The sequence below is a fragment of the Terrapene carolina genome, unplaced genomic scaffold, assembly GCF_002925995.2.
Source record: "Terrapene carolina triunguis isolate 2854851 unplaced genomic scaffold, T_m_triunguis-2.0 Scaffold53, whole genome shotgun sequence".
NCBI classification, from domain to species: Eukaryota; Metazoa; Chordata; order Testudines; family Emydidae; genus Terrapene; species Terrapene triunguis.
In genome coordinates, this window is record NW_020664404.1 from 21,808,962 (window position 1) to 21,833,319 (window position 24,358).

The 24,358-nt window shown below is 39.6% G+C and overlaps 1 protein-coding gene across 1 annotated transcript in view; it reads left to right on the top strand.

The window, feature by feature from the left end:
* Positions 1-22,393, top strand: part of GMDS (GDP-mannose 4,6-dehydratase) — a 558,168-nt gene extending 535,775 nt beyond the window's left edge. Inside the window, exons 10-11 of the mRNA XM_024204061.3 lie at positions 20,511-20,579; positions 21,286-22,393. Of these exons, the coding sequence (XP_024059829.1) occupies positions 20,511-20,579; positions 21,286-21,348 (132 nt within the window). The 3' untranslated portion in view covers positions 21,349-22,393. The remainder of the gene's footprint in view (positions 1-20,510; positions 20,580-21,285) is intronic.
* Positions 22,394-24,358: the final 1,965 nt, after the last annotated feature.

Consider the following 24,358-nt stretch of genomic DNA (forward strand, 5'->3'; position numbering starts at 1 on the left):
GTAGTGTAGACCCAGCCTAAGTATCATCCACGGTGGAGCAAACAGAATCAGGTGGCTAGTGCCATCAAAGGATCCCCTGTCAAGCTGCAAGCGTCTCAGTTTGAGCTGAACTCATAGCGTTCTATTTATATACAAGTTTCCTTCATGTGAGAAAACTGTATGCATGTTGTGTGTTAGGATCAAAACACAAAGTTACTATAAACTGGAACAGCTCATTCATGATCTTTGAGATTTTTGGTATAAATTTCATTGGCGCAAATAGGAAAGAAAATTAAACATGAAACCTGATGATTGAGCAAAGGTACAAATTCTGCTTTCAGAGTCACACTGCAGATCTCCTAGATTTGGAATAGGCTGCACGGTTTGCAGTGCTGACAGACACCACTACCCGTAATGTTTGATTTGCCATTGTTCTGCTGTCCTTCAAAGGTTGTGGCTCTCGGGGCCACATGTCTTTGGTATTTATGATAGGGAATCAGAAGGGGGCTGTTTAAGCTAAACGTGGGTGATTTTCACAAAAAGAATAAATTATTCCTTTGCTACTGTCTGAAAAGGGCAGCTCTGGAGCCAATTTAGTGAGCATAAGTTACAATTGACTTTGGAAGCAATAACTTCTGCTCTAGAGCTTTCTCAGGTGGATAGCCAAGGAACTGTCTGGCTGCATGTGTTTTTACACATCAAAATCTAGTACTTAGAGACATCTTGTAGATTTGTGACCCTCCCAGAAGGACTTGGGACCATCAACCAAAGAATGGTTCACACTGATAAATATAGTATACATAGTTTTTTCATCTGTGGCAGATACAGTAGCCTTCATTTTAATATTTACTGATCTTAAATAATAAATCCAAATATAATTTACCCCATCCTTGCAAGTGAGGAACTATTCCCACTGGCAAGCTGATTAATAGAAGAAGCCAAGTTAATGATACACCTGCTGCACATAGAATCATAGAATATCAGAGTTGGAAGGGACCTCAGGAGGTCATCTAGTCCAACCCCCTGCTCAAAGCAGGACCAATTCCCAACTAAATCATCCCAGCCAGGGCTTTGTCAAGCCGGGCCTTAAAAACCTCCAAGGAAGGAGATTCCACCACCTCCCTAGGTAACTCATTCCAGTGCTTCACCACCCTCCTAGTGAAATAGTGTTTCCTAATATCCAACCTAGACCTCCCCCACTGCAACTTGAGACCATTGCTCCTTGTTCTGTCATCTGCCACCATTGAGAACAGCCGAGCTCCATCCTCTTTGGAACCCCCCTTCAGGTAGTTGAAAGCAGCTATCAAATCCCCCCTCTTTCTTCTCTTCTGGAGACTAAACAATCCCAGTTCCCTCAGCCTCTCCTCATAAGTCATGTGCTCTAGACCCCTAATCATTTTTGTTGCCCTCCGCTGGACTCTTTCCAATTTTTCCACATCCTTCTTGTAGTGTGGGGCCCAAAACTGGACACAGTACTCCAGATGAGGCCTCACCAATGTCGAATAAAGGGGAACGATCACATTCCTCGATCAGCTGGCAATGCCCCTACTTATACAGCCCAAAATGCCGTTAGCCTTCTTGGCAACAAGAGCACACTGTTGACTCATATCCAGCTTCTCGTCCACTGTGACCCCACTAGGTCCTTTTCTGCAGAACTGCTACCTAGCCATTCGGTCCCTAGTCTGTAGCAGTGCATAGGATTCTTCCGTCCTAAGTGTAGGACTCTGCACTTGTCCTTGTTGAACCTCATCAGGTTATTTTTGGCCCAATCCTCTAATTTGTCTAGGTCCCTCTGTATCCGATCCCTACCATCCAGTGTATCTACCACACCTCCCCGTTTAGTGTCATCTGCAAACTTGCTGAGAGTGCAGTCCACACCATCCTCCAGATCATTAATAAAGATATTAAACAAAACCGGCCCCAGGACCGACCCTTGGGGCACTCCGCTTGAAACCGGCTGCCAGCTAGACATGGAGCCATTGATCACAACCCGTTGAGCCCAACGATCTAACCAGCTTTCTATCCACCTTACAGTCCATTCATCCAGCCCATACTTCTTTAACTTGGCGGCAAGAATACTGTGGGAGACCGTATCAAAAGCTTTGCTAAAGTCAAGGAATAACACATCTACTGCTTTCCCCTCATCCACAGAGCCAGTTATCTCATCATAGAAGGCAATTAGGTTAGTCAGGCACGACTTCCCCTTGGTGAATCCATGCTGACTATTCCTGATCACTTTCCTCTCCTCTAAGTGTTTCATAATTGATTCCTTGAGGACCTGCTCCATGATTTTTCCAGGGACTGAGGTGAGGCTGACTGGCCTGTAGTTCCCTGGATCCTCCTTCTTCCCTTTTTTAAAGATGGGCACTACATTAGCCTTTTTCCAGTCATCCGGGACCTCCCCCGATCGCCATGAGTTTTCAAAGATGATGGCCAATGGCTCCGCAATCACATCCGCCAACTCCTTTAGTACCCTCGGATGCAGCGCATCCGGCCCCATGGATTTGTGCTCATCCAGTTTTTCTAAATAGTCCCGAACCACTTCTTTCTCCACGGAGGGCTGGTCACCTCCTCCCCATACTCTGCTGCCCAGTCCAGCAGTCTGGGAGCTGACCTTGTTTGTGAAGACAGAGGCAAAAAAAGCATTGAGTACATTAGCTTTTTCCACATCCTCTGTCACTAGGTTGCCTCCCTCATTCAGTAAGGGGCCCACACTTTCCTTGACTTTCTTCTTGTTGCTAACATACCTGAAGAAACCCTTCTTGTTACTCTTAACATCTCTTGCTAGCTGCAACTCCAAGTGCAATTTGGCCTTCCTGATTTCACTCTTGCATGCCTGAGTGATATTTTTATACTCCTCCCTGGTCATTTGTCCAATCTTCCACTTCTTGTAAGCTTCTTTTTTGCGTTTAAAGTCAGCAAGGATTTCATTGTTAAGCCAAGCTGGTCGCCTGCCCTATTTACTATTCTTTCTACACATCGGGATGGTTTGTTCCTGCAACCGTAATAAGGATTCTTTAAAATACAGCCAGGTCTCCTGGACCCCTTTGCCCTTCATGTTATACATACAGATAAATGACCAAGGATTCAGGATTGATATTTATGTGTGTCATGATTAGAAGATGTTCAGGGATTCATGAAAAAGTAGGATCAGAAACTGGAATAGATTGGGAAATTGAAGGTAAGGTAGTAGTAGGAGAGGAGCAAAATCCATCTGGGACTCAGGGAAAAATGCAACAAAGAATGATCACGATCAGTAGAAAGAGGGAAAGTCATGAACAGAATACCCTGGGGAATGGACAAGAGCAGCCTATGTAGAGGGGGGGAAAAGTTGGGAAGGAGCTTCTTGTCTGCTGTTGATACCCACAAAAGAGGACCTCTCATCCAAAGTCTACTGAAGACAGTCAAAAAATTCCCATGTACTTCAATGAGCTTTGCATCAAGTTCAGATAAAGGAAGAATAAATAAAGGCGATAGAAAGAGCAGGAAATGAGACAGACACAGGGTAAAAATATATACTTTATTTATATTGTTAAATTTCAGGAGTTTAGCCTGATGGGATGCTAACAATAATGGACAATGTTAAGGATGAATATTAAAAAGCTCCTGTTTATTTAATATCCAAAAGCTGCTATATCCTTAGTCATTTGTTTACTCAGTCCTTACTTGGCCACATTCCTGTTTATTTCAGTAGGAGTTTGCCTGAGTAGTGAATCAGGATGTGGTCATATATATGAGAACACAAAAGAATGGAAATTACTTACACAAAATATTCTGCTAGACATATTGGAGAGTTTTATTGAACTGCTAGAGTTTACTTAGTTTGTGATTCTAACAGTTACGATTACGCAATATGGCCAAAACGTTCAACCTTGGGTATGTAAAATTAGGTGCCTAAATCTATATTTGGGCATCTGGAAAAAGGGGATTTATTTTCAAAGGTGCTAAAAACCCACAGCACCTGCAGACCTATGAAAATACCTGAACTTTTCATTAGGTATCTAAATATGAATTTAGGTGCCTAGCTTTAGGCACCCAATTTGCAAATGTTAGTCTATGTGAATTGGGTAATCCTTATATATGCTGCTTTATCTTGTCGTACATTAATTGGATATGTTGTACATTGTCATTTCTGATGAAAATATACTCATAATAGGGAGCTAGATTTTCATAATTCTTCACTGCATTGTACCTTGTCTAGTCCGCACCTGTGCAAAGCATGTGCAAAATGAGTGTAAAACACTTACTTAATTAGGTTTGTAGCATCTCACACCAACTTTACTCAGGTGTATAAATGACTATCTAAGATACAAGGTAATGGAGAATCAGGACCTATGTGCCTTATTTTTGCATGCAAGTAACCATGATTGATCATACAGATCACACACAATAGTAATTGCATGTCCAAATAGCCAGTTAGTTGTCTAGCTGGTCATTTTAATATGCAGTTGGCCAGCAAATAGGCCAGCAATGCATACACAGTGTTATGAAAATCTGGCCCAAAATATCAATCACTGTTGCTATTCTGTTTTACATTATGTCCAACACAGACGTGAGTCGGAAATCATTCTCAGATTAATCAGACAGAGCAAAACACGTAAATCGACACAAAAATGGGAAAGCAGAGATTTCTATATTGACTGTATTTATTTAAACATTGACCATATTTGGTAGAAGTGCAGATCTGGAAATCCCATCAACCTAGAGTACAAACCTACTGAGCAGAAAGAGCAAAATATGATCTAAGGTACATTGTCCTGGTCTCTCACACACGCACGTCTTTCTTCTCTGGGGGTCTCTTGTAGTCACATTAGATTGCTATTTTAATCCAGAACTACTTTGGTTTATCAGTAATAGTTCTACTTTGAGCCTTGCTCAAATTACTAGCAGAATAAAACTACCAAGATATTTATCTAGCCCATTATTTCAGCTGCTTTTTAGTTTCTCCACAGATACAGGACAATTCTGCCATTCATTGTTTTTTGTGTTGGGTAATATTGCCCCCTGACTTTAGAAATAGATAAAATCAAATAAGCCAAATAGTAGGAATTATAAGTGACCTACCCAGGAGAGAAAGTGTGAGATTTAGAAGTATTCTGCTTGCATTTTTCAAGAGTACATTTGATTCTGACAGCTTTTTGAAGTAGGGACTGTCATTTATTATGTGTGTTGGGAATGTCCAATGGAACCTCTGCCTGGCCTCTATGTGCTACCACCATGTAAATGAAAATTAAAAGAATGTGGGGGACAATTGAATATCAGGGGACGATGAGGCCATCTATAGCCTGGTTGAAGAACAATTCAGCCTGAAACTTGGCAATAGGTTACTGTTTGAATGTCTAAGGGACAGTTTAATCACAGGATAAGTAAGTAATGGATGCATCTTGCATTTCAAATATCACACAGGTGATGGCTTAGGGGATTCCAACCCAGTGCCCACTGCTGCATATGGAGCTCCACAGAAAATTGCTCTGGGCTTCTTTTTCTCTTGGACTTAAAAGAGGTTTGGTAATTAAGGAAGGATCACTAGACAATGTTAACTTTCCCCTTTCTATAATGCCTTTTTGTATACGACTGTTACAGAGTGAAATAATCAAGATTTTTTTGGTAGCAGATCAAAAGGTCCTTTCTTGATTTAATTGAAGGTAGTTAAGCTAAGAAGGTCATAGAGAGAACAGATTTAAAGCAGCGCTCTTTGCATTTGGCAATGCTGTGAAAAGGAGTGGAGCATATTATGCATATGTTTAATGTATATATGGTGATTGCATTGCCAAATTTATGGAAGCCCCACTCCTAGGCAACTTCTGTGAACAGTAATAGTGGTAAATGTCTGCTTTTGTTACTCTAGGTGAGAAGATGCACCTTAGACTTCAGTGAATCTTGTGTGCTTTTTTTCATTTGCTTCCAGATGCTACAGTAGTTTTAGCCCTATCAGCTCATCTGCATTGTGTGGATGGCATTGCAATTTCTCTCTCACCCTCTACAACATAGTCATCAAAATTCAGAGGCTGATGAGATTTGCTTTGCACTATCATTGACCCAGAAGAATCCCTGGGAGGACAAGTAAAAAGGAAATGAGGTTGGGGGAATAGGGAGAGAAGACCAGAGCAGAAGAAGTTGGAGGTAGAAAATACCTATGGAGACAAATAACGTGAGAACGAAGCATGCAAAATCAGTGTCGAAGAAAAAAGGAGAAAGGACCATTAGGGGTATCTCACTACGAGGTGACTAGAGAGCATGGAGAAGAAAAATGGAGGGAACCTAAGGTATGGGAAATGTGGGAAGGAAATAGTGCTAAACAGAAAAATGAGAGAGAGATTGAGTTAGAGAGAAAGGGAGAGAAACATCAAATGAGAAAAGAAAAAATGTCTTGAAAAAGAGAGGAACTAGGTTTAACAAGGGGGGGAAACCTAAAACATTTCCTAAGAGTGAAAAAACTAGAGAAAATGTAAGCAAGTGCAACTCCCCAGAAGTCTGTGGAGAATGAAACCTCTTACCCCATGCTTAATTTGGCCCAGGTAGTCTGTGGGAAAGTACAGACACTGAAAAATGACTGAAGAAAGAATGCGTGAAAATGAAGAAGCCGCAAAAGAGGAATAGAAGAAGGAGAAGATGGAAGAAACAAAGGAGGAAATGTTTGTCTTATTTTATAGAAAGATAATTTTATTAGCTTTATTGAATTTGTGGTTAGATGGTGGTTTGTTGTGTTGTTGTCTTTGTTCATTCCTTTTAAAAGGGGGGGGGGGGAAGCGTTCTGAAAATTTTCCTCAAACTTTCCTGCCTACCCTGTTTCCCCGAAAATAAGACATCCCCCGAAAATAAGACCTACTTCCAGTTTTGCCTCTCGCTGTAATATAAGACATCCCCCGAAAATAAGACCTCCCCGATAATAAGGCCACCCCGGAATATAAGGCCCCGAAGCTCCAGGAAAAATAAGACCTCCCCTGAAAATAAGACCTAGCGCATCTTTGGGAGCAAAAATTAATATAAGACACTGTCTTATTTTCGGGGAAACACGGTAGAGACCTTCCCTGGATCCAGCATCCTTTGTGCATAGTATTCCTATTTTCATTCTCAAAAGTTGACTAGTAACATAAGAATTTGCTTTTATTACCAATCTCTGAAAACACAAAACAATAAGTAAGTTTATTTTTTCACGTCACATCAGCAAGACTTGGGCATTGACCAGTAAGAGTTCTAAGGCCAGATTCTAAGGCACTTTGCTCAGTGAGCTGAATTTACTGTTGCAATCCAAGAACATTACATAAATGCTGGCCAGTTCGCTCAAAAGACAATGAGAGTTTTAAATATGTTGTTTACTTAAAATATGTGCATGGTCATATATTATGTTCTAGAATATCTAATTTTTAAATCAGATAAATGCATTCATTTGATTTATTTTGTAAATGCAAGATTATTTGATTTTTCAGTCATGTTTCACTTCTTGAATTAATGTTAATTGGAGATTTAGAATAACATTATGATAAATCCATGTGTATTGTGACAGGGTCAGGCCAGATGGCTACAGGAGAGTGATAGAAGGCAGATATATTAGCCCCAGATTAAGTAGGTCTCTTTTCCCTGGGTAAGGTAACAGGGAAGGTTCCAGAACAATCAGGAACTTTCTGGAAACAATTAAGGCAGACAGGCTGATTAGAACACCTGCAGCCAATCAAGAAGCTGCTAGAATCAATTAAGGCAGGCTAATCAGGGCACCTGGGTTTTAAAAGGAGCTCACTTCAGTTTGTGGTGTGGGTGTAAGGAGCTGGGAGTGAGAGGATGTGCTGCTGGAGGACTGAGGAGTATAAGCATTAACAGACATCAAGAAGAAGGTCCTGTGGTGAGGATAAAGAAGGTGTTGGGAGGAGGCCATGGGGAAGTAGCCCAGGGAATTGTAGCTGTTGTGCAGCTGTTCCAGGAGGCACTCTAGACAGCTGCAGTCCACAGGGCCTTGGGTTGGAACCCGGAGCAGAGGGCGGGACCGGGTTCCCCCCAAACCTCCCAATTGACCTGGACTATGGGTTCTACCAGAGGGGAAGGTCTCTGAGCTGTTCCCCAACCCACATGGTGAATCTCCGAGGCAAGAAAATCCACCAATAAGCGCAGGACCCACCAAGATAGAGAAGGAACTTTATCACAGTATTTTCACTGGGCCAGAAAAACCACCCATTTAGAATACACAGAATGCCTTGAGTCCTGGATAGACAGACAGGCAGAACTCTCTCTCATCTTTGTAAAGTATTTTTGGATCCTCGGATTAAATGTACAGTTTACATGCAGTGTGTAAGTAATGGTTGGTGGAGGGCTTCCTTGTGCCCAGATTAGGATTTTAAATTTTTGTCATTGCATTTAACAAATGATGTTGGTAGAACACTTCAACCACCCTTGAGGACGATTCACAACTAACTTGGAGATATTCCCTCGTGCTCCACCTATAGCCTGATGTGACTCTGCGGCCTGATTTTCAGAGGTGTTGAGCACAACCCCTGCTGAACTCAAGCTGCAGGTGCTTGGTGCTGAAAATCAGGCCATGTCATGTATAAGTGAGCCTTTTTTGATGGATTAGATTGTGAGCCCAGCTCTTGGGGCTATTTGAGCATGCTCAGCTCAGAAACCAAAAGGGGAGGGAGGCAATGGTGTCTTTATACCAAATGTCCACCCCAATGGCCATTCCAGTAGCTGAGGATCATGAAAGCTGTGCTCAGACTACAACCCTGAGGCACCTGCACCAGGACTTTGAGGGTGAGGGGAGCATAAGACCATCTAAATCATCTCTGAACTGCTGGAGGGATCTTCCTATGCAAAGCCGGTCCTCAGTTGGCCACTTAAGCCACTCTTAAAGCTGCTTTCTATCACCAGAGTGGTGCACAGCAGACTTCACATTGGCCAGGATCTGACCCTTTGTCTTCAACCGTCTGATTTGGTGGCATACCTATACAATATAAAAATAAACTTATTTATGAGCAGGAAATGCAGCAGCAGCCTCCTATTGGGCAAAACATGAGTCTGAGGTGTTAGCTATGGTAAGTACCTGCAAAGGGTTACTATTTGTAGCGTCCTACTTGGACTTGTATTCTAAAGCTTTCATCAAAGTAAATCTGATTATTTTGCACATGGTTTTCCTGAAAGGATGTTATGATTTTCTAGATGTTTGGTGGCTGGTGATAAATTAGGCTTTTATGATGTCATGTGAAAGGCCACAGCTTGGATTTCCTTCTCTATCGAGCATGCTGAAGAATACGTTCAGGACCTGCTCAGAATGTAAAATTATCCTACCATGTTTTACTTTAACCCTTTCATGGATCATTTGTTTTGTAATGAGAAATGTTTGAGGTGAAATAAAGCAACCTATGTGCCAGCTTCATGGAGGGGCCCATAGCACCCCCTCCCACCCTCCGTTGTTTTACTCTTTCCACATTTAAATGGCTTTCTTTAAATACAGGTAGTTTTTGTGGCTGTTAGGCATGTAAGATAAACATAACTCTTTAACTTTTAAACATTAAAATCCTACATTATCTCCAGTTATCTTCTACTGATATCTGATTCTGACAATTGTCAGTGATTGATTGAGATGCAGGTAGAAAGAGTGCTTATAGACAATGAATTAAGTATGATTGGTAATGAAGACATTTAGGGCTAGATTGTGTCTCTAGGACACAACCAATAACAAGGGGCAGCATATAGTTGTTTTGTGCTAGGAAAGGAATTGTGGCTCTGGGATATATATTGGCCTGTAACAGCAGCAAATTATTAACCCCTCTCTCATGCTGACTCCACATGAGTGGGTGGAGATAAGAATCCACTCATTCCCCCCTCTTCCCTCTCCTGCTGCTTCCTGCTCACCTGCTCCTGGGTAGAAAGTAAGTGAATCCAAGGTCCGAATAGCCATGGTAGCAGTGGAAAAGGGGTTTTTACTTTTCTGCCCAGGCCTATAGTCCAAGTCACAACTTAGCCTTTAATGGTTTGAGGTTATTAGCTAAACATATATCCAAGAAAGGGAAATAATATATGATCCACAGCTGTTGAAATGTTTCCATCAAAATGTTTTTAGACAGAAAATGGCTTTTTGATTAAACTCAAATTTTTGTGGGGGGAAAAAACTGTTTTTGTTTTTTAAAAAATCAGGTTTTTGTTTAATAAAAAGTTAATTACATTCTCCTTCATCAGATATTACATTTACATCATAAAGTAGTGATGGTAGAACAGTGATAGGGATGTACCTATAGACATCCATATTATAGAATTAAAATATATTAGTTTGGGTTTTTTTGTCAAGTAGTCGTGATATGCTTGACAAAAAAGCATGACAAAAAAGGGGGGAGGGATAGCTCAGTGGATTGAGCATTGGCCTGCTAAACTCAGCGTTGTGAGTTCAATCTTTGAGGGGCCACTTAGGGATCTGGGGCAAAATCAGTACTTGGTCCTGCTAGTGAAGTCAGGGGGCTGGACTTGATGACCTTTCAGCGTCCCTTCCAGTTCTATGAGATAGGTATATCTCCATATATTTATTTTTTATTTATCTTTATATACATGTGAGTCTGTAAAGGGAAATATTGGAGGTGATCTGTCCAAAGACAAAATGAAACTCAGATTTCATTATCCATTTTGGAGGGGAGGGAGGTTGTTTTTTAGTGAAATGCTTTATCCCTAGTTCTGTATCAAAATAATCTCCTGAGATTTCTTAGCAGAAATGGTCATCTTCAAAGAAATGAAGAGTTAATCTTTCATGTGTTAGCAGCCGCTAGCCTACTGATAACCTCTAATTGGAATAAGAAAAATAGCCCAGAACTAGAGAGATGGTTCCCAAAAACATACGAGGTTGTTATGGAAAATGTACCCAGCAAATACAATAATGTACCCAGCAAAATAGAGGACAGATAGATACTTTGAATTTTGATTAAATGGTAACCAAATATCTAACAATGTGCATCCACCTTGGAGGTGGGGGGGAGCACATCTGTCCAATTTTTTTAATATTAATTTTTTATAAAAATGCCTGGTTTGCTAAATATGAGTAGAGACAGTAGCTTCACTCAAATTAATGAAATACTCAGAAATCACATGGCTTGGATGTTGTAAAGAGGTTCACTCTGTAATATGGTAACACCCTGTTAAATAGAGACTTGATTATTCTATTACTTTATAACATTTCTCTAAACCAGTGGTTCTCAACCTGCAGCCCGTGGGCCACTTGCAGCCCAATCAACACACAATTGTGGCCCATGTGACATCCTCAGGGCCATAAAGATAGTATTGGATGTGTCCCACAATGGTAAATAGGTTGACCAAAAAAAAACCAAAAAAAACCCAAGCTCACTGTTGTGATTATCATTTTCGTTTCTGATACTTAGGTAGCAATGATTGACAAACCTACTAACACTTCTAAATGAATAGTTTTTAAAAGTGATGCACTGTATTTCTGTGGCAGAGTTAAAATTTAGCAACATAGCAGGAGGCCAGTTTTCATTTTCACCCTGCTGAGCAGATCAGTGAAGGTATCCAAAGGTTTTTAAGTTTGGGTCAGCAGCCTGCTGCATAAGCATTGAATACCTGATTCCACCTCCTTCGTTCACATTTCTTACTACATAATTAATCCTCTTGAAATCAAACAACTTTAACAATATAGTAAAAAAACATGAAAAGCATGACAGGAAGGGGAAATGATGAGGAAAATAATCTTCAGACGTAATTAAAAATTATCTATGGCAATTACATTTAAAGAGCCTCTCACTTGCAATAAGAAGCTCTCTGCCTGGTAACAAGTGCTTGTAGGATCAGAATGTGATTACCCAATTCTTCATTCCTTACGCAGGCAAAAGTCCCATTCACTTCCACAAGAGTTTTTCAAAAGATCAGGGCATAATGGAACACAAGATACAACATAATACAGTTCAGTAATTAACAAAAAAAATGGATTTACTAGTGAAAAGATGGGCTGATAGCTAGAATGGAATTCTTCTATGCTGTCACAATTGGAAATGACCTCTTCTCATTTTGCCTCCTGTACTGCCTTCTAAAAGGAGCCCACTATTAGTAAAGCTCACTCATTTCTCTACAAGATTTAAGCAACTCAGTTTTGTTTGTAATAAAATGTGGTTTCAAGTTATTTACTTCTCAGATTTTTTTTGCAAGGTAACCCAAAGGTTTTTAGCTCTGTGCACATGTGTGGGCCTGGCTGGCTGGATACACAATATCAGAGAGAAAGAATGCGCATCTTTAAGGTCTGGTCTACCATTAGAAGTTTTACTGCTACTGTATAACTATTTCAGTTAGGGGTATAAAGGTGATTTGTAATTATTCCCCTTCCATATGGGAATAGCTACACCAGTATAAAGTACCTTTATACCACTATAACTGCATCCACACCAGGGGGGTTGTATCACTTTAACTATACCAGTGTAGTTAAAGCAGCACAACTTTCTAATATAGACAAAGCCTGCTTGAATAAGTTTTCTGTGTTGCAGTGGGGGGCAGCAAAATCAATGCATTGTAATTAAGATTTCAGTCTTCAGCTGCAATGTGGCCACTCATTTAAACTGTGTGTGTGTGTTTTAAATTTGTATATATGCACATGTTTTAAGTTTCTTTTTTTCACCATACTCAGGATTTATATAATAAATGGTATGCGCAAGTGTAGTTGATTTAATCTAATTCATCTTCCCTGGAATTCTCACCGTTCTTATCATAGGCACCTGTTACACTTCAAAAGATCTCATTAAGTGGAAGCCTTCATTGGTGTCTGCAGTGTCCCAAACTGGGATTATCATGGTGTTTATAGAATCATTGAAGCCGGAGTTGGCTCATCCAGTTTATCTCCCTGCAAATGCAGGATTGTGCCCTACGGTACATTTCTAGGGTGAAATCCTGGCCCCATTGATGTCAATTATAGTTTTGCCATTGCCTTCAGTGGGGCCAGAATTCCATCTCTAGTGTCCAGTCTAGTTTTCAAAAGTCCTGAGTTGTGGGGCTTCCTGCACTCTTCTTGTGAGACTATTCCACATGTATGGACAATGACATATGTAAACATGAATCTCATGTTCCTGAAGAGTATCTGGGCTCAAACTCATTACACTGTAACAGTAGCTGGCCTGTAAAAATCTCCAGTAAAGAACACTTGTGTTGAGCAACTGAAGGCCTGATCCAAAGTCCTTTAAAGTCAGTGGTCTTCTCATCAGGCCCAAACTCAGGAGGAATTTTATCTGGACCAAAGAATAATTTTTGCCAAGACATTTTCTCAGACTTCATCTGGCAAATTAAAAGAGTGACTAATACTTGACCATATTAGGCATGTAACTCAGTTCACTTTTGCACAAAGATAATAACTGTAGTAACCTAATGTCTGCATATGCTCTCCTAAGAGGTACACATGCATTATGCTCTTGTGTTGATTAACTTGTGCACTGCCTCCATCAAAGTGATAAAGCTCTGGCGACGAGAATCATTCCACGCAGAGGGCCAGCTCCCTCTGTTTTGCTCCATTTGCCATTTTATCTTCAATGTCAGTGTGCTTGTCAGAGCCAGTGCTGACTGACTCAATTTCCCTGAAGTTGAGCTGAAGCATTGTTTTAGCACTGACGGCATTCTGTTGGCCTCCCTGATGGACAATGCCACTGATTCCCAACTTCCTGAGCAGACCAGACAGTTTGCTGTTTTCTTCGTGTCTCTTATCACCCCCTGTCATTAAAAGAGAGGTCTGGCTTCAGCTTCAATTTGTGCTGATATGCAGCAATAAAGTGGGAAAGTGGTGCGGGGAGGAGGGGGAAGAGAGGAGAGAGAATATTCATGACTAATTATCACCCTTCTGTTTATTACTGCTGTGAGTTCTCATGCCTGCCTCTTTGGAGACTGATCAAATTGAAGATTATCAAACAGATCAATTAAAGACACTGCTGTAATGTGTCTGGTTTGTGGTACAAAAGGAAAGGCTGATCTCATTTGATTTATGTTTAGTTGCTATTAGCACGTACAATGGAATCCTTTGATTGGGCCTTATCCTGAAGGTACTGAGCACCCGTAGCCCGCTGAAGTCAATCACATGTGCAAGTGCTCAGCACCTCTCAAAATCAGGCCCATGCTGAAGTCCTTCTATTCCACAGAACTGTTTGGATTATATGTGAAGTTTCCTAAGCAAACAATTTTTGCATATTAAAATACATTTAGGAAAAAGGTCAGGATTTTCATTGCCAATGGAGTTTCACACTATCCGAGCTCATTTTGAGCGGTTTCCACCATATAGGCATTTGCCCTTGTCTTTTTCTGGGGCTCTTTGTGAAAAGTACTATATTTCGGGGGGGGAAATCACTGACGCGAGAGTGAAAACTAGCCTGCTCATGCCACCTTAAAACAAATTTAGATAGGGAACTAAATTCACTGGCATTCTTTTATTCCCTTGATATGTTAACTGTTCCACAACTTTGCTTTTCTAAGAACAGTGGTGGAAAATGAAAACGGAATGCCACTCCATAACTGCCCTTCTTAAATTCCTCAAGATGTTTTCTCTGTTTGTGTGTAGATTTGGGGCTTTCCTTATTGACACACTTCATCGTAACCCTCCCTTCTTCTTTACAGTGCTTGCAGGAGTCAGTTGTTTTATTATATATTTATTATTTCCATGGTACTGTGTGTGTATGGCACTTTACAGACAAATTAAGACAGCAAAGAGTACTGTGGCACCTTATAGACTAACAGACTTATTGGAGCATGAGCTTTCGTGGGTGAATACCCACTTCGTCGGATGCATGTAGTGGAAATTTCCAGAGACAGGTATAAATATGCAGGCAAGAGTGAGTCAGGCTAGAGATAACGAGGTTAGTTCAGTCAGGGAGGATTAAGACCGCGTCCCCTGCCTTGAAAATCTCAGTATAAAGGCTCAATCCTGCAAGCACCTACTACCAGACTATTATGACTAGCTCCCTGTACTTCTTCATTTGAGCTCAGTAATGTGTGTTTTGAGGCTCTTTGGCTCCAATCCTGCAGATTTACACACGTGATTAACTTTACACAGTGAATATTTCCATTTAAGTCAACGGCACTGTTCACACGCCTAAGTCTTTGCAGGAACAGGGCCGTAGTTAAGACACACAGTATAACACAGCCTGGTGACAAGTAATGGGAGTGTTAGGGGAATAGAAGATAAGGGCGACAGCAATTGAATTATGCAGTTGCTGCAGTGAGCGATGCATACATCTTGAGTATCATGGGTTGTCTGATTGATCAATCTCCTCCCGAACTAACTGATTTCAGGAAATGGTTTAACAAAGTCTATGTTTTAACAGTGAAGTGTAGCAGACACCCAAACATGCTATGGGGCTGACCTGTCAATGAGCTGCATTACAGGATCTCTCATTAAAACTACATATGAAAACTGCTCCAAAAAGTACCTGAAGAGAGAAGAATATTCTGTGTAATAAAATACATATGGGGAAAATCAGATGGTCTCAGCATGTGCCCCAAAAATTAAAGAAATGGAGAAATTATACAATATTACAGACTACTTAAATGGTTGTTTTTTTCATAGCATGAGTCAAAGATGAGAGAGCTGTCTCAATAAGGAAATGCATCAGATAGAGGAGAAAAATGGGGTTAAAGGAAACCTTGTATTCAAATTACTACATTCTTGAAAATTTTGTGACCTAGAAGCCCAATTCTGACTTCGGCTTTCTCAGGCAAAGAATTGCAGGAACAGGCACTTAGTTTAGTGACTTCTTAGAGCTTCGTCTAACCCCTTTATCAGTTTATAAAAGATCTGTGACATAAGAAGTCACCTTCCAGAAAAACCTTATGCATCATCTTGTGAATGTGACCACCACAACTTTCCAACTGCAGAACTATTACAATTCAGGTCAACTCTGTCTATTTTAGGGATGAAATCCTATCCTCATTGAAGTCAATGGGAGTTTTGCCATTGACTTCCATGGGGTCAGCATTTCATCCTAGGTGTTTTATAGCACCCATAACCTCATTAGATTTGTTCTGGATTTACACTGGTGCAACTGGGGGCAGAATCTGACCCTAAATGTTGAGTTAAATGAATTAATCTAAATGTGATTAGATCAACAGTAGTATTAGGAGAAAACTTACAGTACTTTTAAGCAATCTGTACGCTTTTTTTCCCCTCATGTTGTCTTGAGGCTTTTCAAATTTTCAGTTAAATTTAATTGAATTAGACAGTAATAAATTGCACAGTGAAACCCGATCATTCACCTAATGAGTCAAAATAAAAGTAGTGATGACACTCAGAACCAGAGCTCAGGAAATGTGATATTTACACAGAAATATTTTACATTTTTTTTTTATCTGGGTTTTAGAACTCTTTTTTAAAAAATGCCAGCCCACACTACACAACAAGTTTCTCTGTACTCATGTGTGCACCTTTTTGTTTGTTTGTTTTAGCTTGGTTTGGACTATAAAACCGAATCTTCATAAAATCAGGTTTAATAAAATTTAGGTGTTTTTTGTGGGGGTGTGGTGGTTGTTGGGTTTTTTTGCACATTTAAGCTTTAAGCTATAATTATAAACAGAGGGGGAGAGGGCTAGACAAACAGAAAAGATCATATCAGATAGACTCATTCTTTTCCCTGGCCTAGAGAGAAGATCATATCACAGCTAAGTGAAGTTAAATCTGTCAGAGATTTTTACAATAGTGTTAAATGGCAACAGACAATTTGGCTGTTGCCTTTTTACCCCTTTAGCTACTTCACTGAATGCTCAGCTTTCCATATTCAAGAACAAGTTGTAACTCACATGTAAAACTTGCCATTTATATGCTTCATTTTCTTTTTCATGGAAAATAAGAGTCTGATGGCACTTCCTCCTAAAATGGATACTTAAACACTTCACTGTTATTTTATTTGCAAAGTCCAAGTACTGTAAAATAACACAAAACAATTAACATCATTTTCAGCTTTTGTAAAAACAAAACAAAAAAAACCCTCTTACTTGCCTATCTATTCCCTTGAATTCTACATGAAGTCAAGGAACTTTTTTATACATTGTATGCGTAAAACACAATGATAAAAAAAATCCTGCAGAAATATTACTATGTGACTGGTTTCAGAGTAGCAGCCGTGTTAGTCTGTATCCGCAAAAAGAACAGGAGTACTCTAAGGTGCCATAAGTACTCCTGTTCTTTTTACTATGTGACTATACTTTACCTACTGTGCTATCAGAAACAGGAATATTGGCTGGTCTGTATTCAGCAGCAGCTGTCTTTCAAGAACCACAAAGATCCATTTTTCCTCGTGGGACTCACCTCATCCTCTTCCTTCATAAACTTTTTTGGTCTGGTTGTGCCTCCAGAAAGTAAAGCCCTGGGACTGAAAAGCTGTAAGCCCCTGGAGTGATAAAGTAGGGCTTTACAAGACTGAATTTGAAAGTTAAATAGGTGCAGCTCTAGTTTCAATGAAAGACTTTAATTACATAAACAAGCAGTGATTCAGTTCCAAGCGTTTTTTCAAATATTCTTATTTAATTGTAATTACTTTATTGTTTTCATATTATGAGCTACTTGTAGAAAAATACAGGAAACATGACTGCAATACAATCCGTTAATCAGTAATAGCTTTTTCCAGTCATCGTTAAGAACATTTCCATTCTGTGTTTCAAGCTTTCACTAACAATACATTCAATCCTCGAATTTAGGTGTAATGTTATGATGATTGGTTTAAACTATAATATTGTTTTTCATGTCCATGTTGTCTTCTATCTACTAATTTTTATAGTTGAACAGCTTAAAACATCCATAGGAAGAAATTCTGGTTATATAATGCTATTTGTAATTAAATCTTATTGAAGAAATAGGCTTTCAAGAAAGTATATAAACTTCTTTAGGAAAGTCATTTAAAATGTTTTAACCTGGGTCAGATGGGGAAAATTGTATTATCATATATAGTAAATATTTTTACAAACTAAGCACCATAGTACTTTTACTATTTCATTGTTAAAGTATATAAACTTTAAAGGTTTCTCTTTTGTTTTTTCTTACATTCTTAAGTTGATTTCATATACTAGCTTCTGTGTTATCTTATATACACCATACAGCTGTAATCACTACAACTTTAGAACTTTTATTGATTTGAAAAACAAATCTTATTTTTTGCTTATCAACAATTGAGCACTTATGTTTTTGAATGGAGGGTTTGAATTGAAAAAAAACATTTTGGGGATGAATGGTTTTAAAGGAGAACATTTGTGTTAGAAAGTTTAAAGACTGCTCCCGAACCTTTTAAAGCAGCATATATATATATATATAGTTTTCCTGTAAACTTATTTGCTGTGCAATGAGACAATGACATCCCTTGTCTCTTGACCTTTTTCCACAATGAATTAAAAAAAAATCAATACCCTAGATTTGGCAGGGTTTTGAAAGAATCTGTTTTTGAAATAAAGATTGTGGATGTAAAATTATTACTTTATACAATGTTTATAAAAATGAAACTCTGGTTTTATTATATACCTTTTTATTATGACTTTTAAAATTAGATTATATTAAAAATACTAAATTACTAGCTAATGGTTTAAATGTTTAAAACAGCTTGCATTAGTATTGATTGAAAGGGAACTGTTTTTGTACAGAAATTTGTATTTTAAGAGGGTTTTTCTTACTTCTAGACGTATATAATGCATGTTAAACTAAAACGAGAGAGAGAGGGCATGCATTAAATACTTCCATTTGGATTTAGAACCTGATCCAAAGTCCATCAAAGTCAATGGGAGTCTTTCCTATTTCAGGGCCAGATTTTGCAATGCTATGCTCACCTGGGTATTCCTTACTCAGAGGAATAATCTGATTACTCCAATTGGGAAGGGTTTTACTGAATTTGGCCCCAAATGTCTACTGCAATTTCCAAACGCCATGATAGAATTGCAATAGGAAATGTTTAGGATAACTTAGGAAAACAAAATGATTTTGCTTGTCATTTTATTTTGTTTTGATCTGTCTGTTTAGTCTTTTCTGGAGGAAGCCAACATTATTTTTAGCATACAGACTGAATTATTAAAAATGCTGCCTGGAACATTCTCAGCAGACCTGTTTGTTCCACATCCCCATCTGCAGTACAGTACCTGAGGTGATTTTCCTCTGCTCCTGGAAAGGAACTCTAGTTTTATGTAGCACACTTCTGAAGAAGAATTTCCTACGTTTGGCACAGGGCGAGGCAATTTTGGGAAGTTAACATGATCACAGGCACGCAAGAAGATGGTATCTGGAACACTGTGTGTGCAGCAGTACTTCTTTTGGAGAGCTAATGCCACAAAATGCTCATTAGCTCCACCACTGGTCAGAAAGGATGGAGGAAGGAGGGGGGGGAAAACCTCCATTTTTCCAATTTTAGAGACACCAAATCCTGCTGCCCTTACATCACTGAAGTCAAATATGAAGGCAGAATTTATCGCAAACATTTTTTTCCCCTCAAGGGGAAAGACAATTTGCTGTGGAATTATACAGCTATCCTTTCACATACAGAAAGCTTTTAATTGTGTTTTAGGTGAGCTTTGTATATACATTCAAGCAAAGGGGGTATTTATAAAACTAATGTTTAATCTAGAAACAATTAATAATAAAATATATTTCAGTTTCATTAGAGATGCAGCATGTGTGTGTTTGTGGCACTTTAAATAGGCTTGAATCATAAAGCTGTGGTTGACTAACAGTGTTTGGGTTCCTGTAATACTATTTCAGGGTAGTTTCTCTGTATCTAGTTGTTATATATCCAGTTACTTTTGTTTCCACGTGGATGTTCAAGTTACTTCTTGTAAAAAAGTGTGCCAAAAGCTTTCACTCTCCACGTTATCTGCTGGACATGCTATCACTGCCCTATAACAATGCAGTAACGGGGGTTCTAACAGTTATCCAGCACTGTCTTTCCATGATCACATGTTTTTTATTTTAGAGAGAACATTTCAGTTGTCATGTTTACTTTGTGATTTACTTCAGTTTAACCAAAAGGGAAAAAATGCAATAATTTGAAACAGCTCTCTTAGTAGCATGATCAGGACATATGACAACTTAATGTAAAGGGTTCACCATTAAAGAGTCAATAAGGTTTGATGTAAAGAAGAATTACTCCTTACGTTTTAAATAGCCTGTGCAAGATTTCTTAAATGTGCATCCTGGTGATTTATAAGCATCTGAGCTTCAACTGAAATTGCACAATGAAAAATAAATGATTTTTGTCAGAGTTTCTAAGTGTGTCCTGTAAAGACGCTGATCTAGCCCAGGACTTATAGGGAAATGCGTATGGACAGAGGAGTCTCTTATAAAAGTGGTGCTAGACAATAGTTGTCAGAAGTTTTGTGTGGCCCTTGCCTTACCTTTCCACCTCAACTGCAACCTGTTAAGGGAGTCAGGCTGATGGTTTCGTTAGCCTGAAGGTTTTTGGTCTAGCTTCATTCTTTTAAAGACAAATTATAGCTGCTGGGGGCCTCAAAATGCTTTAGATAGGGAGCAAGCAGTGCAGTGGCAAACGTTACACGCTGAAACAAGGAACACATAAAGAGGTCCTGCAATGTTTTTTTTCTTTTCCCTTTCTCAGGATTTTCTTCAAGGAGATCGTACCAAAGCAGAACAAAAACTGAATTGGAAACCTAGAGTCACTTTTGATGTAAGTTCTCTTACATCATTGTTTTATTCCTGCCCTGTTTGTGTAGCCTTGTGGAAAGAGGGAAGCTCTTAACTGGTGAACAAAAAGAGAAATTACAGTTTCAATAATGATTACATGAAGGCTATTTAAAAATCCAGCTGCTCCTATTGAAGGATTGAATGCTTTAATATTCTTTCGACTGAATATTGTGGTGCTGAACATTTTGGAAAATAGTTAGCTTTAATTAGAGTCCCAGCCTTAAAAGCCAAGCCATGGCAGAATAAAACTGTAGAAAAGAAGCACAGCACTCACTTAAAGCATGGAAATACACAAATAAAACAAACCAAGGTGTCTATTAATAAGGCATTTAAATTTCATGTCACTGCTATTTTAATATTGGATCCTTCAGGAGGGTATTTTTCTCATAAATTGTGGTATTTTTAAAATTACTGCACAGTTGTCTCTGGATTTGACAGCCCCCTGGAATTTGCTTTCCTGGACTTCTGATTGCTGCCCTTAACATCAAAGTTAACTTTTCCCTACAAGTAAAATAATAATTGAAATGATACATAAAATGAGGGGTCGGAGGGGTGGGGTGGGGTTTGTTTTGTTTTTAGTGCGTTGAGTATCGCACAATGGACTGGCAATTAAACTTAAAAAAAAAAAAACAGGCGTTTGAGTCTTCCAAAAGACCAGAATAACCACCACATGCTGTTCCTTCTTGCAGGAGTTGGTGAAAGAGATGGTGGAAGCTGATGTGGAACTCATGAAGAATAACCCCAATGCCTGAGCCTGTTCTTTGCCTCCAAATGGGCTTTTCATCTTCCCTAGAAAAATCACTCCCTACGGTTGGTGGAGGCTGCCATCTGCATCTTAGCTGGACATAATTGATTGGAGGAGAATCATGATCGGTGTAAAATGTTGGGGGGGGCTTTTTAATTAATTTTATTGTATGTACTTGTGTAAAAGATACATTTAATTTCCAGACCTTTAATTTGCAAGTAAGAGAAGATCTCAAACACCATTGCTACTGCTTCTGTTTAACTTTCTTAAATTTGAGGTTTATCTCCAGGGTTGTTTCTCCTCATCATGTACCTGAAATATATTGGCTGGGATCTGACCGGTGGGCTGTCCAGTTAATTTCCTTTTGATATTAAAAATCATCTTTCTACAAAGGACCTGAAGTGCATTTTAGTGCTTTCTCCAACTAAAAATGAAAGAAAATCAAAACAAACAAACAAAAAACCTTTGCCACTAACATTCCTCCGGCTCTTTTCCGCTAGTCTTCCTTTACTGTACACTCCTTGTTTTCATTTCCTGCTGCTTACCTCCACCTCAATGTACCATTTCCACTGCTTGAACTCTTTAAAGTTTGGGTAACTGATATAACTTACAGTGAAATTACCTTTGGTCCATGACGAATTAATTCCTAATTGCTCAAATATATTTCAAACTAGTCAGGGGGATTGTAAAGCTGTTTTTGAAATCGCCGGTTCCTGTGTGCGTGAGAGACAGAAGAAATACAATAAGCTTCTCTATCCAGCACCTTTAAGATCCAATTCCTGCAGAATTGAGCCATTCACATTTCTGCTGACTAGAATTAGAGCTCACCCAGGAGCTGCAACCATCTCGAAAGATACCTTAAGAAATAAAAACTAAGTAAATAAATAAAATAGTAACTTCAAGGTAAGTAAATATTGTTGAAAGATTTCGTGCCAAGGTACCCAGGTTATCCAGAGGTCGTGGAGCCCATACATTTCCCTTTGGTTGAAGATCTACCACCCAGCAATTAACTCTTCTCTTAACTTTATGCCTGGAAAATTAGCCAGGCTTCGGTCTTAGGCAGCATAATTTAGAAACATAAAAATTAGATCCTCTCTCGCTGTCGTGTGTGTGTGTGTGTGTGTGTGTTTAAAAATCTGTATAAAGTCAATGATGTCCTATAAGGATTAGACGAGGGGAGAAGCAGCCTATAAAAGGAAAGGTGGGGGCACAAGGCGATTTCAGCACCGATGTTTGAACACGATCGTCTGTGTATTAGCCCCAGAAACGTTCCTGAATGTATTCAAGAGCCATTTCATGATGTATGGGTATGTGTGGTGGCTTGATCGAGCTTTTTACAGTTTGTGAGTAACTGGGCTGCAGGAGAGAGAAGGCTCTTTGTGTCCCTGTGTGAAAGGCAGGCAGTTGCCAGAGGTGTAATGGAAAAAGCTGGTGCTGCGTGAGGCGGTGGTTTCAGTGTGATACAGAGCAAACTTGGGGCCGGGCTGCTTTGAACGGAGCGGGTGCTCAAAGGGCCCCTCCTCGCCCGGGAACAGTGTGCGTCTCAAGCAGGAGCTCGGAGACTGCTAATTGGAAACAGATGCTTCCTTTAAGGCTGACCCTGCAGGACGGAGTCTAAGCACAATAGCTATGTATATATACACACACACATATATCCCATCGGCTTGCATTGCTCCATACAGGTGCATAGCGCGCGCTTCATCTCCAGACTCTGAACGCGAGAGGGTCTATTTTCTTTGCGGTTTAAAAGGCCAGGACACTGTTGTATTTGCAAAGTACCCCCGTTTCATTCTGAGACGTGAGAAACAGGCAACATCGTTGGGCTATTTAAAACAATCCCAAAGTGGTAGAAATATCTGCTCGAGGCTTCTCTAGGACAGGCAGAAATAAGGAGCGGATATTTAATACACGTAGAGTTTGAAATGGCTTTTTTAAAATATAGTAGCTCGTAAGATGGAATAGCATATGTTAAGGGAAAAAAGTGGCCGGCAACTATTTTTGTCCCTTTCTGTGTGTGCTTCTAGCTATTGGTGATCTTGTGTGTCTCTTTATTTCACTGCCTCCAGAGCCTCAAACCCTTCCCCGAGTTATTCCTGAGGATGCTTTTTCCCCCATAATTTTTCCTTGTAAGGGGAGTAATGCTGTTAAACAGGTCTGACTGTTCCTAGCTGGGATTTTTAAAATTTAAAACTCCAAGTCTGTGTGAGTTAGTCTCTACAAACTATGTACGGCCTCTGCACCAATGGCTAAGCATTGTTTAAAAATTGTTAGTATATGGCAGGCTGGTTAATTTTTATCGTGTGTAATTAGCACATGAATGGAGTTGTGTGTACCTATACTCTCATTTTCATGTGTCCCTCTGTACACACACAATTACAGACAAAACACACACACACACCAGTAAGATGAAATACATATTAGACGAGAGCCCCTGGTTTTGCATTGTAAAAACTAACAGGCGAGCATCCCAAGAGATTTCCTACTCATTAGAGAAGCTGTAACTTTCACACGTGTCATTTCAGAATGTGTGTCTCGTGTGCACAGAGATTGCCTTGCGCCGGTGAAAACGACATGAGTATTTCATGGATAGGGCAATCATCACATGTAAAATTCTTCAATTCCAGCGGCTCTTGCTAGCTAAGAGATCGGTCCTGAATGGAGATCGATGAGAGTTTTGCCTCAGAAGGGAGTCCAGGATCGATCTTTTTTCTGACGAACTACACTGCCGACTTTTCCCTTTTAAAGAGCTCTGCCCAACATCACTAAACGTTTTGCAGCTCGTTGGTGGCACATATAATTAAAGGCACGAAAACAAGGAGCTTTTGTATCACAAAGGACAATTTACTGGGGGGGGGGAGATCTGTAATTCTGGTATGTTTTGATATACATATAAGTATAAACGCTGCGTTTGAATATTGGTTAACATACCTATAAAGACGAACTGGACTATTTTGCACAAGCTGCGAAGGTTTGTTTCCCCCTTCCCACCCACCCCCCCCCACCTTATTTTTTCTTCA